We start from the raw sequence: 17,341 nt of genomic DNA on the forward strand, positions 1-17,341 counted from the left end.
AAGCGGGTTCACTTGCATATCGTATGAAAGTTGATGTTACATAGAAGAAGATAAATGAAGTCGCGACTATCTACAATAAGCCTGTGCAAAATAGCGGTGAGTAAAATATCAACACAATCTTCATTGCAAAGTCTATGCCACTCGTAGGAATCTGAAACGGTGAAATAGGTGTAGAGAGAAAAATACGGATATGTCATTATTTCAAAAGTATAATGATTCAAAGTAAGAAACAAATGTTCCAGTGTCCCTCGCCGGGTTCCAGACGGGGTCCAACTCAAAACGTTGAAATGGAAAGGGGTTCAAGTTGAGTATCGTACGAAAGCTTATTTAAGTGAAAGAAGAGGAAACAAGCCTCGACTCTTGATAAAAATATGTCTAGTGCTACTCCTATTAATCTGAAACGGTGAGACAGGTGCAAAAACAAAACAAAACAAAACAAAAACTAGAATGTATCAAAGGATATGACTCGTGTCAGTTTGCAATGCTTATTGACAGTCCAATTCTGTATCATTTAACACGAACTTTCACATCATGTGCTTATTTACCCCCTTGGCACTTGAAACTTTTGAGTGGGACCCCGTCTGGGATCCAGCAATTGTAACTGGGATATTTCTTTTTTCCCTTGATATGTACATTCTAGTTTGTTTGTTTTGTTTTTACACCTGTCTCACCGTTTCAGATTAATAGGAGGGAATAGACCGATACTTGTTTCGTCTTCTTTCACTTAACGTAAGTTTTCATACGATACTCAAATTGAAGCCCTTCCTATTTCAACATTTTGAGTGTGTCCCCTTCCTATTTCAACATTTTTTTTAAACTTTGAATCCTCATAATTTTGAAATAATGACATATCCGTGCTTTTCTTTCTACACTTATTGCAGCGTTTCAGATTCATACGAGTGGCCACACTTTTCAATGAAGATTATGTTGATATTTTGACCCACCGCTATTTTGCACAGGCTCATCGTAAGAGTAGCGACTTGATTTATTTTCTTTTGTTTAACACCAACTTTCATATGATATGAAAGTTGACCCCCTTTCCGTTTAAAAATTTTGAGTTGGACCCTGTCTGGGACAATTTATTTTACTTTGATACGTTGTACTTTTGAAATGGTCAAAGATATATTTCTCTGTTTCCGTATCTGTCTCGCCGTTTCAGATTTTTCGGGGTTGCAACGGACTTTAAGACACGCTTAAAGGTGTTAATAAAAATTTGTAACGTTCTGCCCTCAAGCAGAGTGCTTGAGACTTCCCCAATTTTGGTAACCGGTTTTGATCTTACCTTGAGCCAAGCTTTCAGGAAATATATACGCCAAAGCCACTTTCTGGATTCAGGTTGAAGTACATTCCGTGTCAGATCAATACGATGTCACGCCCCACACTTATGCTTTCGTTAGAATTTTCTTCAGTTTTGTGCTGATGCTTCTGGTTAGAAACTTCTGTTCTCCGAATGCCTTATTTACCTGAGCTATACTGGATCTTGCACCTTTTTTGCACCTGTCATTGCTTTTTTTTCTTTCTAGGTAATAGAATCCCTTTACTTTTTTAACAGGTGAACTTATATTTTGATATTTTTCTTGATGTGTGTTTTCTAGCACATCTCATAACTATTTGTTTGTTTTCTTTAATCTTGCTTGCTTTTAATTACCTTAGATTCATGATTCATACGTCAAACACCTCAGCTAGTACCAAACTTTCAAATGATGTCATGCACATGTGAAATTAAAAGGTAAATGAGAGAAATCTTTCCTGAATTTATTGAATAAATTCCAGATTCCCTTAGGGTCCGTAATCATCATAGATTCATGGTTCACATTGATTTTGACTTACGCAGAACACGATATACATTTGTTGCAGATGCATAATTTGCCCCACAATTAAATACGTATTAGTTTATATGGCCCAAAGAAATCAAACTAAATGAATATTGTTCAAATTTCGCAAATAAAATATCTTGTTATTTGAAAGGGAATTATTTGTTGGACAATATCAATTTTTCGGCTATTGTGATCTGACCACTAAAATTACCATTAGACTTGTGTACAGTTGCATTAACCATACGCTGAAAACAAGTAAATGTCGTACTACACTGTCAAGACTGTGGTGGTAAGATTCATTTAGGAAGCATATAAATCTTCCAGTTTTAGATAAATATGATTAATCAGCTTGGAAAGAATTAATCCATTATTTTTCATTTTGCCTTTTATTAACTGAGTTAAATGTACGTATAATATTAATTGCTTTGTTATTCAGGAAAGTGATTAAGAAAGAAAGATGTCTCCATTAAGGGCAGCAAAACAGTAACATTTGTTGTTTAAAATACTGCACACTTGACGTTAAAATAAACGAGTAAATCATATTCACTCGTCATTAACTTGGATATTTTACTTTCTATTTCCATAAAATGCCATGAATTCAAGAAACAGATTTATGAAGCAGATACAACTAATGATCGAAACTTAACTGGGACTTCACTGATTTGAAGATGAATCACAAGTTTAAATTAAAGATGTAGTTAAAAGGTTTTATTTTAATTCAATGAACTTAGCTGATCACATGATTTTCGCAGCATATTAATTTACAGATTGCAAAGACCTAAGATAAGGATTTTCTGATTTTAGCGGAAAATTAAGTTACAATCACCCTGTTACGGAAATATTAAATGATGTCCCAACGCAGAAAAGTTTGAAGTTTTTTTAATTCACAATACTGAGGAAGTTGAAGAAAAAAGTAGTCTTGTACGAAGAATAAGAGGCTTTTCAGAGAGAGATATGTGGGTAGTCTTTTCGACTAGTAAGCCTACCTTATAACTAAGAAGTCTAGCCGAAATTTTAGTCCCAATGTAGGGCTATATGTCGAAAGTATTTGACTCTCTTAAGGAATGGAAGTCTTTGATTAATTTAAATTAAACTAATAAATTTCATATGAACTAAAGCTCATTAAAATTACCGAAACCCCAAAAAGCGTATCTACAAAAATTACCTATTTCGCGAAATCGACAAATTATACCAAACTGAATTGTTTGCTGTGTAACAAATATAACACAAAATGTCTGCTAAACAACACGGAGCAATCTATCATAGATTTTGTTGCAAAGTGCATTTCGACAAAAAGAACTGACTTCTTGCCCGTATGAATCAAACTCTCTTTACCGGAAACTGCTTTTTGTACTCAACTCTAGCGCATTTAACGCCACTTGACATTACTCTCTGGAGGTACCAGAACTCTTTCGAAGGTCCCCAACAAATATTGTAAGAAAATACTAGTAAGTACTTAGGTCGTTCCAGTTATTACATTTTAAACTCAGGATTAGGTGTTTTTAATGCCACTATATAATTATAACTATCTGGAGCAAATATATTACCCAATAGCCTATAGAACACAAGCGTCCGGTAGAAATTTCATGTCTATGTCAACTTACTGAATACGTGGTTCATCCACACATTGATAACTTATCAAGGCTTGTGGAAACTAGTCAAAATTAAGGTAAAATGTTCCAGAAACAATACCAATGTCCAGTGCTATATTTGCCTTTTCTGACTTAATTTCAATTTATTTAATTTGTCAGCATAATTTTCTTTCGTACCTCGTAATCGATTCCTTTAGAGCAAATACAAGTAGATATGATATTGTAAAGAGTAAGTTTGGTTAGTTGTTGGGAAATAAGTTCAGCGCTCCTTAAAACACCAAGGCAACAAAGGGAAGTGTAGTTACAGTTGAACGTGAATGTGCAATCCGAACGACGTTACCTTCCACGCGAATGGAACGGGGTGTGATGCACCGAAGGTGCTTAATCTAAAGACATAGCAGTGAAGAAATTATAGAGAGGAAAGGAGAAACTCGGTAAAGATTTACCAGACTTCCTAGAAGCTACACTCTTCCACAGAGAGGAGCGGGATAAGCAGTTCTACCTACATAAGAGGTAGAGTTGTTGTGAGGTGAAAGGAGAGCTTCCATAGGCGCTCACAGACAACTCAATTGGCAAGCCAAGTTAAAAAGTTCTCAAAAGATCATATCGAGCCATGAAATGAATTGAAATCTTTAATTCCTCTACTTCTCGTCGATAATACTAACAGGGAAAGCATAACAAATCAGGTGTGAGCCATGGAAACAAAAAACGACATTGGTAATATTGCTAAGATTAACAAAATATTAGGCATAACTAATACAATAGAAGAATGAGATTGCTTGCTACTTTGCTCCAGAGCAAATCATATTCTTTCAATCATGCTATAGAAGAAAATAAGCGACAAAGGGACTGAAATAATGTATGAACCTATGGGAAACAGTTCTTAATTTAAAAAAAAAAATACTTTACTGAAGGAGGTGACACTTGAAATTTTAAATTACACCACGAAAGACATGTCGTTTATAACTGTTTCTCTTTTCCTTCTTTCTTTTTTTGTTACGGTGAGGCATAAAGTACGTTAAAATAAAAGATTCGTAGATGCCTTACGACAGAGAAGTGACAATCATTTATGTATAAAGCCAGACGTTAAATATTTCTTACAAATAGACCTGTTATCTTTGGGCAAAATATTTCAACTGTTCAATACAGCAAAATTTTCTGCCATCAGGGAAAGTCAGAGAACCACCATGAAAATCACTACAAAGTCAAATTCTAGATAGGTAAATAATTCTTTCCTATCCGAGAAGAATATCAACGTAATATTCGGAATAAAATGACTATTACCTTGCAGAGAAACGTAAAGAAACACAATCTCTTCACTAGGATACCTTTGTCATGCTTTTTTATATTGTCCTTAGGATTCATCTTCTATCTCAGACTGATAATATGACGCCAAATTATGAAAACATGACTCTTGAACAATAATTTTTACGTACTTCTGGTAGTCTAAGGTTTTGACCTAGTTAAAACCGGTGGATGTTATGCAACTTTGCAAACGCATTACAGCGATTAGAACAACCGTTTCCAACGTTACTCTAAACTTAGAGTAGATGTGTATTTCACCGTCTTAATAACAAAATGATTTCTTTTTAGAACAGTCGTATTATTAAAGCACTAAAATTAGAAAAGAACCAGTCGAAAACTGTACCTGTTATTATATAAGAAGGAGTGCGGGGCTCGTGTGTCACGTTTCATTTAAAGTGAGAGAGTAGAAAGCTTATTACGGTGGCGTGGATTTCACCGTAAACTATAGGTCATGTAAAATAGGTGTTCAAGAGGAATATTAATCTTAACAAGCCAGAAGTTAAAGCGCGTTTATTACAGATATGCGATTATCATTGTGAAGGATATATTTCTTAAAATAACAAAGTCCAAAAAGTAAAATCTAATACTGTAGAAGCCAAACAACGGGTGAGCCAAGTGTTTTTAACATCTTGCAAATGGTAGAGTAACATTACTTTAGCATTTGAAGATATGGCCTCAACAAATTTTCATTTCTCTTCAGACCAGTTTTTCTATACGAAAATGTAAAAGAGATCTCATTTTTGAGCACACCATTTATCTTTAAAGAGAGGATACAACCAGGTTTAAAAAAAAAAATATAATTCTATGTATGGCTTACATTTACTATTTTGAACCTGAAACAAAACCCATTTGAAAAGAGAGAACACACCTCATCTCCTTTCGTAAAATACTAAGTGAGAATTTTCATTAAGGTGATGGCGAAAGTGTGATGTGACTAAGTGCATTCTTGTGCGATGCAACTGACTCAAGCAAGCGGTGATACTATTGACAACTATTAAAACTTTTAAGTGAAAAAAATATCAGATCGTCGTGAATACCTATCTAAAATGGTTCTGATATACTAAGATAACAAATAAAGTCCATACTGCGAAGAAATAAAAAATCTATTCAAATTTAGTACCCTAAAACGTTTTTTTCTATTTCTTACTTATTATATAATAATAATAATAATAATAATAATAATAATAATAATAATAATAACAGATTTTGAGTTTAGCGCAATTTCCAGCAGTGAGGCTATATGAGAAGCAAAGCTACAACCTAACCTAGGCTCCGAACGATGTCAACTCCCGCCGGGAATGGGACCCTGGTCTCCCGCAACAAAGATACGTATAATAATAATAATAGATTCTGAGTTTAGTGCCCTTTTTATCACTGAGGCTATATAAGAAGTAAAGCTTGAGCTTAATGTAGGCCCCAAATCACATGAGCTCCGCCGGGAATCAAACCCGGGTTTCTCACACTAAAGGCGCGTATAATATATATATATATATATTTGATGTTGAGTTTAGTGTCTCTTTGAGCAGCGAGGCTATATGAGCTGTGATCCTACAGCTTAACATAGGCCCCAAGCTACATTAGCTCCCGTCGCGATCCGAACACGGGTCTCTCACGTCTGAGCAGCGTATAATATTAATAATAATAACAAAAGCTGCGTTCAGGTAGTGATGAAGGAGTTATTAGATCTGATATTGATATTCTGGATACTAGAACTCCATATTTTTTTTTCAGGTTTACGAAAATCTTATGGATCGATGCAAGAAGTGATTTGCACTGAGAAATCATATTTGAGATATACAGAAAAGGTTTTACCGCTGTACACCTTATTTTTGGATAGAATTGAAAGCTGTATATTACCTCACTGTAATATATATACTATAAAAATGTGTGGGTAGAATAACTGAAAACTTAAAGGCATCGAGTTTGATTCGAACCAGGTTCCAGACTTTGCACCAACACAAAAATATTCTACTTGACATACATGGCCTTCGGAACAACTAGAGAGCGCTCCTTCAGTTGCGTTGATGAAGAACCAATTCCTTAACTAACATTGTTTTAAAGATCTTCGTTTATTCGGTAAGTGTTTTCTTTTTAAAAAAGGAAAATGTTTGCTGCATTAATGCTAAGATACTGTTTGAACTAGAAGTATCGTGAGAATTTCAAACAACAAATCCTGTTCAGAAGTAGTTGTTTTTAGTTCCTTCCCTTCATGCAGCTCAGAGTGCGTTGTTGCCAAAATTACAATATTAAGGGAGTTAGAAAAAATGAAGCGTGCAATTATATTTTGGAGAAGTGTACATAAATTCCCGGAAAATTCCAATTTTTGGGTATCTTCCCGGGAATTTAACCATCACTAATGTTAACGTGTTTTGTAAGATTAGAACGTTGACTAAATCCTACTCCGCATTCTTGGTACGTGTGAGACTTCTGTTGTATGAATTGACATATGTGTAGCTAAACATGAAAGTAGACTATATCCCTTTCGACACTTATCGTATGCGGGAGATTTTTGCTCAGTGTGGACTAATATGTCTGCAGCAAAACTTGACAATACACTACATCCCATTCCACACTGTTGGCATTTGTGAGAATTTTCTGCAGTGTAGAATAACAATTGCGAAATAATGTTTGAGGGTACACAAAACTGCTTACAACATTCTTATAATTTATGAGCAATTTCCCCTGTGCGGAATAACATGTGTGTGTGTTCAAGTTTGAGCTCACACTAAACACATTTCCACACTCATTACAGATGTTGAATTTCTCAGTTTTGTTAGTCAATATGTGCATTTTTCTGGCTGAACGTCTAGTAAATTGCTTTCCACAGTCTGGAAATGCGTGAGATTTCTCGCCCGTGTGGACTAACATGTGCGTAGCTAAATTCGAAAGTTTACCAATCTGTATTGCGCACTCTCTGTAGATGCGGGATTTCACCTGTATGTACCAACGTGCTTTTTGCAATGTCATTACCATCACTACACCCCCACCCAAATTCTTGTCACGTATGATATTTTTATCTTGTAGGGACTAACATATATGTAGCAAAAGTTGAACGTCGACTAAATCCGTTTCCACACTGTTCGCATGTGTAATGTTTATATCCTGTATGCATTAACATGTGTTTAGCCAAATTAGAACGTTGATTAAATGCCTTTCTACACTCGTGGCAAATGTGTTGTTTTTCCCATGTGCGGATAAACATATGTTAAGCCAAAGTTGAACGTCAACTAAATCCCTTTCCACACTCTTCGCATGTAGAGGACTTCTCTCCCGTATGGATTAACGTATGTTTAGCCAAATTAGAACTTTGATAAAATGCTTTTCCACACTCTTGGCATTTGTTATGTTTTCCCCCTGTGTGGATGAACATGTGTGCAGCCAAATGGTGACGTTGGTTAAATCCCTTCCACAATGTTAGCATGTGTGAAGTTTTTTCCCTGTGTGGATTAACATATGTCTAGCCAAATTAGATCGTCGACTAAATATCCGGCCACACACTTCGCATGTGTAAGTTTTATCTCCTGTATGGATTATCATGTGTGTAGCCAAATGAGGACGTTGATTAAATCCCTTTCCACACTGTAGGCATGTGTGAGGATTATCTCCTGTATGGATTAACATGTGTCTAGGCAAATGAGATCGTCGACTAAATATCTTGCCACACTCTTCGCATGCGTGAGTTTTATTTCCTGTATGGATTTTCATGTGTGTAGCCAAATTAGAACGTTGATTAAATGCCTTTCCACACTGTCCGCATGTGTGAGGTTTATCTCCTGTATGGATTAACATGTGTGTAGCCAAATTAGAACGTCGATTAAATGCCTTCCCACACTCTTGGCATGTGCTAGGTTTTTCCCCTTTGTGGATTGACATGTGTAGAGCCAAATTAGAACGTTGATTGAATGCCTTTCCACACATTTGGCATATGTGAGGTTTCTCACCTGTATGGATTAACATGTGTTTAGCCAAATTAGAACGTTGATAAAATGATTTTCCACACTCTTGGCATGTGTTATGTTTTTCCCCTGTGTGGATGTACATGTGTGCAGCCAAATGATGACGTTGGATAAATCCCTTTCCACACTCTTGGCATTTATGAAGTTTTTCTCCTGTATGGATTAATATGTGTCTAGCCAACCTCGAACGTTTATGAAATGCACGTCCACACTCTTCACATGTGAGAGTTTTTTGTTGTGTATGTGTTAACATGTGTATAACAAAATTTGAACGTACACTAAATAACATTCCACACTCTCCGCAGATGTGGGATTCCTCACCTGTATGTACTAATTTTTCGCTTGACAATGTTGATCTTTGACTATAGCGTTTATTGCTCTTTCCGTACGTGAGATGATTTTCACTTTTATGTGTTAGCATATGTCTTGAGAAAGCTGATCGATTAAATCCATTACCAGACTGCTTTGGAGATTTCTCATCGGAATAAGAAAAGGTTTCTCTTAAAGCAATAAAGGTATTCGCTTCTCTGTGAAGAGCAAATTCGCTATAGCACCTGTAACAAATTCAATAAATAAGGTAGTGTGAATGAAGGTAACCACAAAAAATGAAATAATTCTTTGAATCTCATATTTCTGTTCCATTAGCATGAAATTTTGTAGGAATATGTAACCAACAACTCACAAGGTGATTCCACATCTCTCTATTCTAAAAATAGGAGCACATAGTTTGCTTTTAATGTCAATTTGTACAATTATTTGTACATACGATATCAGAGTTAACTCAAGTAACAACGAACATACCTATTTTGTGCTATGTTGAATAAACATTTTATTATTATAAGTAAAAATTGAGATCCGTTGTTGCTAAAAATATTTGGATCAGAAAATTTAACAATAGCGAGAATTTGTTTCAATTGGAGCTACAAAATACTGTTACTATGACGACCAAGAAGCAAAGGAAAAGTACAACTGTTAAATTTTTCAAAAAAAAAAAAAAAAAAAAATCGTCATTTCAATCAGTATAAAATCTCTAGCTGTGACAAAGTAAATTTTAGTACGTACTACAATCTTTGCGTCTATTAATATATAGCTACGTGGTTACATCTGATACACATTTAAGCCCAATTATGAAATGAATACATTTGAAAAGCAGAGAGTTTTCAATTTCTTGTAATCTTTATCTATTTTTTTGAAATACATATCAAGACTCCTGAATTTCACGTTAAGGGATTGTGGACAAGCATTTGGACCTTCGTCACCCTTAGATTATTACTAATGCCTGTACGTTTGTGCTCAAAACATAGAATTTAAATTTCTTATAACCTGGTGTCATGCTATTAGGAGAAATCAAAATTCTCTACTGGGTTTGTAATCTAGTTGTTACAGGATTTTCTATAAACAGTGTTCCTCGAGTATTATTAGGAATGTGAAACACTTTAGTCATTATTGTTTTCATACGTTAAAAGTAAAAAGGGGCATGTGAAGATAAATGCTAAAATCAGAATACCGAAAAATGGAAGAAATATGTTTTCCATGACATTATAAGAGACAGCAGGCTGAACTGTTTGAAATTTTTTTTTAAATATGTTGAGTGTCTACAATTAAGTGGCATTTTAACATGTTAAATTCATTGAAATGGGAATCATAAGGGCCGAAAAAGGATTATATTTGTACGTCAAAAATCATAATCTGACGAGTCATACTCGTTAGAGACAGGACAGTTGCCCACTAGCTCTTTAGTTTTAAAAAGCTGTTACTTGCATCAGTGATTTGGGAAATACAACATTCAAGAGGGAAAGCATGAACAATCTGCATATTATATCTCAGTACAAACTTGACATCCAGCTAATCCGGTATTAGCTAAGGAAATGGGTGATCTGAGTGAAATTAGATTTTACAGTGAAGCTAGCACCTGTATCTCAGCCAGAAAATTTCTTTCTTACGTTAGTGTCACTAAAATGAAGATCTTACGAGTAAGAAAAGAGATTTAAACTTTCCGGGAAAAAGAGAGCATCTGACGAGTGGATTATGTAAGGGAGGTGAAATCTGTCCTACAAAATCTTTACTCAATACCAGCGAGCAAGTGACCTACGCCCGACGAGGTCAAAACGGGCAATTTCCGTAAATTTCTTAATATATAAATTTACCATGATATACAGTTAAATATAATATATAGATCTCTATTACGCATTGCTTGATGCAGTTAAGTCATCACATTTTTGCTAGCATATTTTTAAAAAGCTACGTTTGAAGCGGATGTTGTGAAATAAGCTGTAAACCCATATAACTTGAAATCCTCTTATAGACGTCTTTAGTTGTTTTAACACGTGTAACGTCAAAAACAGTAAAAAAAGCTTGTAGTATACGACGTGAGAATTATTTACTGGGAAACAAAATATTTTCATCATTTTTCTTTGAAATAACGCCTATATTCTTTCCAAACGTGCTTCTTTACTGATATGGAGCATTATACAATCGCTATTTCTTCCTCAATAATTTATATTTATATTACCAGTTTCATTTAAGCGTTACTACAATACAATACTGACGGGACAAAACTTATGGACACTCTTCGCTAAGTATGTCTAGGTAGCTTGAGGGCATTATATATAATATGACTTTTTTAAACACAAATTTGACGGAATAAATATTACGTAAGAGGATATGCCTAAGAACACTGGACATTCATAAACCCTTACAATGTAAAAACTTCAAAAAGATAATTCGCAATTAAAATAACGTTTTTTTTTAAAAAAAAACTTCTCCCGACTTCAAAAACACATTTCGAAGAAATTATACATTTTATTTACATTGTCTTTAAACGTGCCAACGTGAAAGTTTATATACAGAAATGCGTCTTGAAACCGGCCCACATCTCATTAAAGTAAGAATTAAAATCACGATCCTCCACAAATTTTGAACTAGGGACAATAAGCGTAAGTTTCCTCAAGGTTTTATTTACTGAACGATCCTCGAAATCTCAAAATTGAAGTTAAGCATTGGTTTTCTGCACATTCTGTTGTAGAGGTCAGGTGTGATCAGGTGTGTGTTTCGCTGGTTACAAGCCGGTACAACATACTGTGCACACGTTCGCGAAGTTAGGAGTAACGGCCGAATGAGTTAATTATGTGGAACAAACGTGACGTTCATTTGAAATTTTCATAATTTTCACTGTGCAATTTTAGCAGCAAATTTAGAAGCCCAAGAAAATAAAATATATACCTGACCTTAAACTTTAGTATACATTTGGGAATATACGAAACTCATTCAGCCACTATTAATCAATGCCTAAGTCCCATACCTCATAAATTTAAATTCACAACTGGACATTATCCTACATTAAACCATGTTAACTTGGATTATTATCACCTATTCTTAGAGTATCTTACTCTAAAATATTATCTTATCGTTTTTGACATAATGTTTCAGAAGAATTTTGCAGCTCCCATGCGTATTACTAACACAAGCGACGTGACCCGCCTATCGTAGAAATATCGGCCTCATTCTCTAAAAATATATGATTTCTTACTACTGAAAATGTTAACTATACATATAACGATGTAAACTTTCTTTTCCTTCATCTCTCGATAAGTAAGTTACTAAAAATTTAGCAGTCTTTTTGCTGCGTGTTGGTAACATTCTTTAACCCTTTCAGCCTGCACCTACACAATTGTGCAGGTATATACCATATCGGCCGAACATGCACAATTGTGCAGGTTAATTTTGTCCAAAGCTACTATTTAAAAAAAACTAGATCATATCAATGAGGATTACTAGATCATAATAGATTAGAAAAACAAGTTTCTTTGTTTGTTTCCTTTTGAATATTTTTAAAGAAATAGTCCGAGGGGAAAGGGATATAAATCGATACCCTGGATTTGTGACAAATAAGTTTAATTGAAGGTGAGATAGATGAGAAAATTATTCTTTTCTCAATTTGTTCTTGATTTGGTACGCCTGTTCTAAAATGTAGTGTAAAAGTGTTTGTGTACAAATAAAACGAATACAATTTTAACACAGATAATTTTATTTATATCAGGATAAAAATCCATAGGACATTTTTAAAAACCTGCTGACACATAATGAGTGGTCAAATACGTGATTTGACAGAGCGATTATTTTCAGTAAACTGAGGCTTCAGCACCAACACTGAGTAAAAGTTTAGCTCCATAACACACACTGGCAGTAACTTTCTGAGTAAAAAAAAAATTAAACATTGATGTAAAAAAAAATGTGTTATGACATCGTTCTGTATTTTTTGCGAACACATTCTTACCTAATCACTGCTAATCCACGACCATTAAATTTGAAATAAATAAATAATTATCAAGAAATATGAACACATAGAAATCCATTTTGAAGAAAAGATACAAAAGTGTAATCATATATAATGGAATCCGATTTAACTTACCCTAATCTATGAACACAATCTAAGATAACATACGAGAAATGCAGGAAAAGAAATAATAATATACATATAGAGACATGTTTAGAAAGAAAAATGTTTCACCTGATGTGACTTGAACCCGCGACCATTTATTCCAGACGTCAACACTTTAGCCATCTGACCACCGAGTCAACCTTGCAAGTATTGGTTTGTCCATTTTATTTGCCGTGTAAAAAGGCAAAATTAAATCAAGATGTCATAAATTAGTAAGTAAAAAATATCCGTAGTAGACACGGCATAACCCCGCAAAGACCACATTCCGGGCACAGAAATAATCCACGCAGTCTAAAGAAAGAAAGCGAAGTGTGAAGATATTTGACCAAATCTAGCATCCACCAAACACTGGTCAACAGAATTTAAGACAATCCACTAGAAATGCATATATATATATATATATATATATATATATATATATATATATATATATATAAATTAAGATAAGAATGTAGTTTGAGAGTAAAAAATAACTTGTACCGCCGAAATTTAAACGCGGGTTTTTTCATAGAATAACACGACACCGTATCGTCGTATTTATGTGAAAGCTTGCAATTAGCATTTTTGAAGTTATATTTTCACTGCTCGTATTTTATCTAACAAAGCCACGAGATGTCATTCACGCACAGATTATTGGTAAGAACACATTAGTTCAAGAGTTAGGGCTGGCCTTATAGATTTATGAAATCACTTTTTTAATCCTCCTTAAAGAACTAGTGCTCATATCGCAAATTTAGGAAACAAAACTCTAAATCCTCGATTTCTTCTTGTTCACCCCAACCATAGGTTGGTAGGCAACATTGAAATTTTGAATCTTTTCACTCTCTTGGGAAATCAGATTTAAACCTTGATAAGGACCCTTCTGCGTAACAGTTTATATATTGAATCCTGGTCTTCCTCTTTATGCTATTATTATTACATTTCCCTATCCAATCGGAGTGCCGAATAAGATAGCCAAGCACGCTGATTCTTCTTTTTCCTATTACTTTCACGATCTATCGTCCTTCATTAGCTTTAGTCCTTGTTCATTCCTTTTCCTTTCGGTCCAGCATTGCGGGCCAATACCACATTTTAAATGCTTCCAGCTCGGATATTTTAGCTTTTCTCAATACAAATCCTCGATTAGTTCCACATAAATGTAGCTGCAACACTAATTTGTGATGATTGTGGATTAAGTTTCACCTGATCTTGAACTACAGATCGAATGCTTTTCTCTGAAGCCAAATGTAAATCTATAGACGTTTAAAGACCGTAAATAAAATTCAAACTGCAGATGGAACCGGGGCAAATTTATGGCAGTGTGAAGTTTCATGGCTTATTTAAACACACACCATAGATTGTGCACCTACTGGAACAGCGTGTGAGACTCTGTCGAAATGTTCTGCGTTCGATTCAAAATTTGGTATTAGAGTTTGTTTTTGAGGGAATTATGTAGCTATTGCTACGAAAAGAGATTTATTCCATAAGGGTAGAGAAAACCCAAGACAGAAACATGGAGCAGGAGGGAAACGCAGATTGTTTATGCTTATGACTTTAAATTTCGTTGTTCTGTCCATGGTTTCTCTGTCTCTGCATGATGAATATTATTATATTCATTTTCACTGCATTTATTTTCATCTCTTAGAACTCAACATGATGCAATTTATCCTATCTCGTGATTCTCCAAGCGATGCCGAAATATTCATTCTTTTTTGCTCCAATTGGAGAAATAATCTGGCATATCATGTCTTGGGGCATGTAAGTATCACCATGTTCCTTGTCCAGCTATCAGACATACACTGAAACAATTCAACTGGAGGACGGAAGTACTATTTCTTAGAAGGCCAACCTCCAAAAACTTTAGTGATTGGCTGACTACAAGTGATACAAAATTTGTTTAAAAAGAAGTAATTAGCAAATATTTCTAAAATATGTGGAAAAATTACGATTAGTAATGTAGCTAAACGCAATCATCGAAAGAAAACGCATAACATGATAAAAGTTAAGCAAAAAGCACAAATTGGAATAATACACTCGTACAACTAAAATTACGAAAGGGAAAACAGAATTAAACAAAGAAAACATGGAAATTGTTAAAAATCATGGTTCCTTTAATTATTATACTAAAAGATTAAATATCGAATATAATTAACTATGTTACTGCATGGTATATCAAACGCCGGAAGAAGCAGCGTTGGACCAACCTAACGGTCTACGGTTTATGCTCCCTACAAGCAACAGCTTTTGGGTCAAATATAGTGAGTGTCACATTATCGTTTTTCTGAAGTTTGAAACGACAGAGATAAATAATCTATGTATGTGTCTAATCTATTTTCGTGAAGCGTCGGACGTAAAACTGAAAGATTTCATTTCTTTTTTTTGTGTGACTGTAATATATTTAATATTTAATTTGGATTTCAGGCCCAAATTTCTACAGGTTTAGATATTTGGTTTTCAAGCGATATTCTATACATTTGAAGTTAGTATCACTGTTATCCCGAATGTGTAGGCTTTAATCAGAAATATTCGATTCAACATGTATTTTGAAACGTAAAATTTATAAAATGGCCTTCTGTCAATTTTGATGAATTAGTACGGTATCTCTTTCCACAAATTTTCAAACGTGGTAGAATATTGTGGAATAGCTAATAATTCACTGCGTTTTGTTTTGTAAGAAGAAGGTAAGAAGAATACTTTAGAAGTTGGACCGTTTAAGAGCTGTAAAGAGTATTTACCAACCTTAGCTTGCTTTCAAGTTTTGTGTGTTTACAAGAATCCTGACAGGAATAGTTTCATGGTGAAATTCAAGGTCAAAACGTAATAGTGTCTGAAGAAAAGTAAAATCATTAGGTCGCTTCATTAAGTTTGTGGTTTCAAGTAAGTTAAAGTTGGATTCTGCGCTTAAATACAGTTCTATTGATGCTAATACAGTTACCATTACTCCAGACTTTCCTGACTGGGTATAAACTATTTACTTCGTTTGCTTGTTTTGAAATAGTTCCATTGGTGTCAGTTCGTTCGTTAATGATTGCACTAGGGAAGTAGTACACGAATCATATGATGCCATGTCATGATAATTATTATTGCCACCTCGCGTACAGTTTTCATATTTCGTGACTTTTTACATCACACTGAGTTAAATTATACACGAATTATTTAACAAATTCTTTATTGCAATAACCACGAAATAAAAATCTCATTTAAATTATTTGACGATTCCCACAGTACTTGGAAAAATAATGAAAAAGCTATGTTGCATCCGTTAGTGCGCTCCAGTTTAGAAACTGCGTTGTTCATCACAGAGAAGTTCCCTTTCCGTCATTTCACACCAGGTGCTGACAATAACGTAACAGTGGTTTAGCAAAAGGAATGTCGTTGTAAGCCACGAGGTGCGTAAGAGATTGGGTTTCGCGCGGAGCGGTAGTTGGTGGTGCTGAAGACACCAGGAGGACGTATGCGTTTCGCTGTGATCACCCATATAAACTGTGCCCACCTTGCGATAGTGCAAAAATCTTTCAATAGAATGTAACCATGTGGTTTGAATTGGCATCTCATGAAATCATAGGGAATAGAGAAGAGGAAAATTTCAGATTATGTGTTTTCAATGATGTCCTTCGTAAATTCAATCAGAATAAGAATAACTGGTTTTCGAAACAAGAAAATCTTTATCATGAGTTGGTGTGTTTCGATCCAAGGCTGATTTTGGATTTAAAGACGAACTACCCACAAATGCAATGAACAAAAATCCGTCAGCTCCAGTATAGATAAAGGGAAACGTACCGAAAACTAAAATTATTTGTAGAAGTTTGTTCCAAGACATCGCACGGAGATGCTGTGAGTGAATAGGATAATGAATAATTAAGTAGTGAGTATGAAGAGGAAACATGGTGACATGATATTGAATCAGCGTTGTAGAAAATAATCATAAAGAAAGGTTGCAAGTCTTGCCTCACTTAGGCGTTCAAAATTATATATGAATATAGCATGTATGCCTTATGTTATACATAGGTCTTTAAAGTGTACAAATTCCTCCATACGTCCAATCATACACAAGTATGTTGTGAACGAGCGATTTCCAAACTCAAGATTATTAAATCTAGATTAAGGGCGAATCTCGGTTAAGATAAATTTGAATCGTTTCTGTGAATGCAGTATGAAAGAGATATACTAAATAAAGTGAATAAATGTGTCGTAACTAAAAACTCTGTCATTACAGTGCACAAATGAAAGGATTTCTGAAAGGTAAGGATG

General features: G+C 34.6%; 1 protein-coding gene across 1 annotated transcript in view; it reads right to left on the reverse strand.

The window, feature by feature from the left end:
• Positions 1 to 572: 572 nt before the first annotated feature.
• Positions 573 to 17,341, reverse strand: part of LOC145690925 (uncharacterized) — a 28,163-nt gene continuing 11,394 nt past the window's right edge. Inside the window, exon 2 of the mRNA XM_081766372.1 lies at positions 573 to 9,224. Within this exon, the coding sequence (XP_081622498.1) occupies positions 8,129 to 9,224 (1,096 nt within the window). The 3' untranslated portion in view covers positions 573 to 8,128. The remainder of the gene's footprint in view (positions 9,225 to 17,341) is intronic.

The sequence above is a fragment of the Thermobia domestica genome, chromosome 7 (genome assembly GCF_964235325.1).
Source record: "Thermobia domestica chromosome 7, izTheDome1.hap1.1, whole genome shotgun sequence".
Classification (NCBI taxonomy): Eukaryota; Metazoa; Arthropoda; class Insecta; order Zygentoma; family Lepismatidae; genus Thermobia; species Thermobia domestica.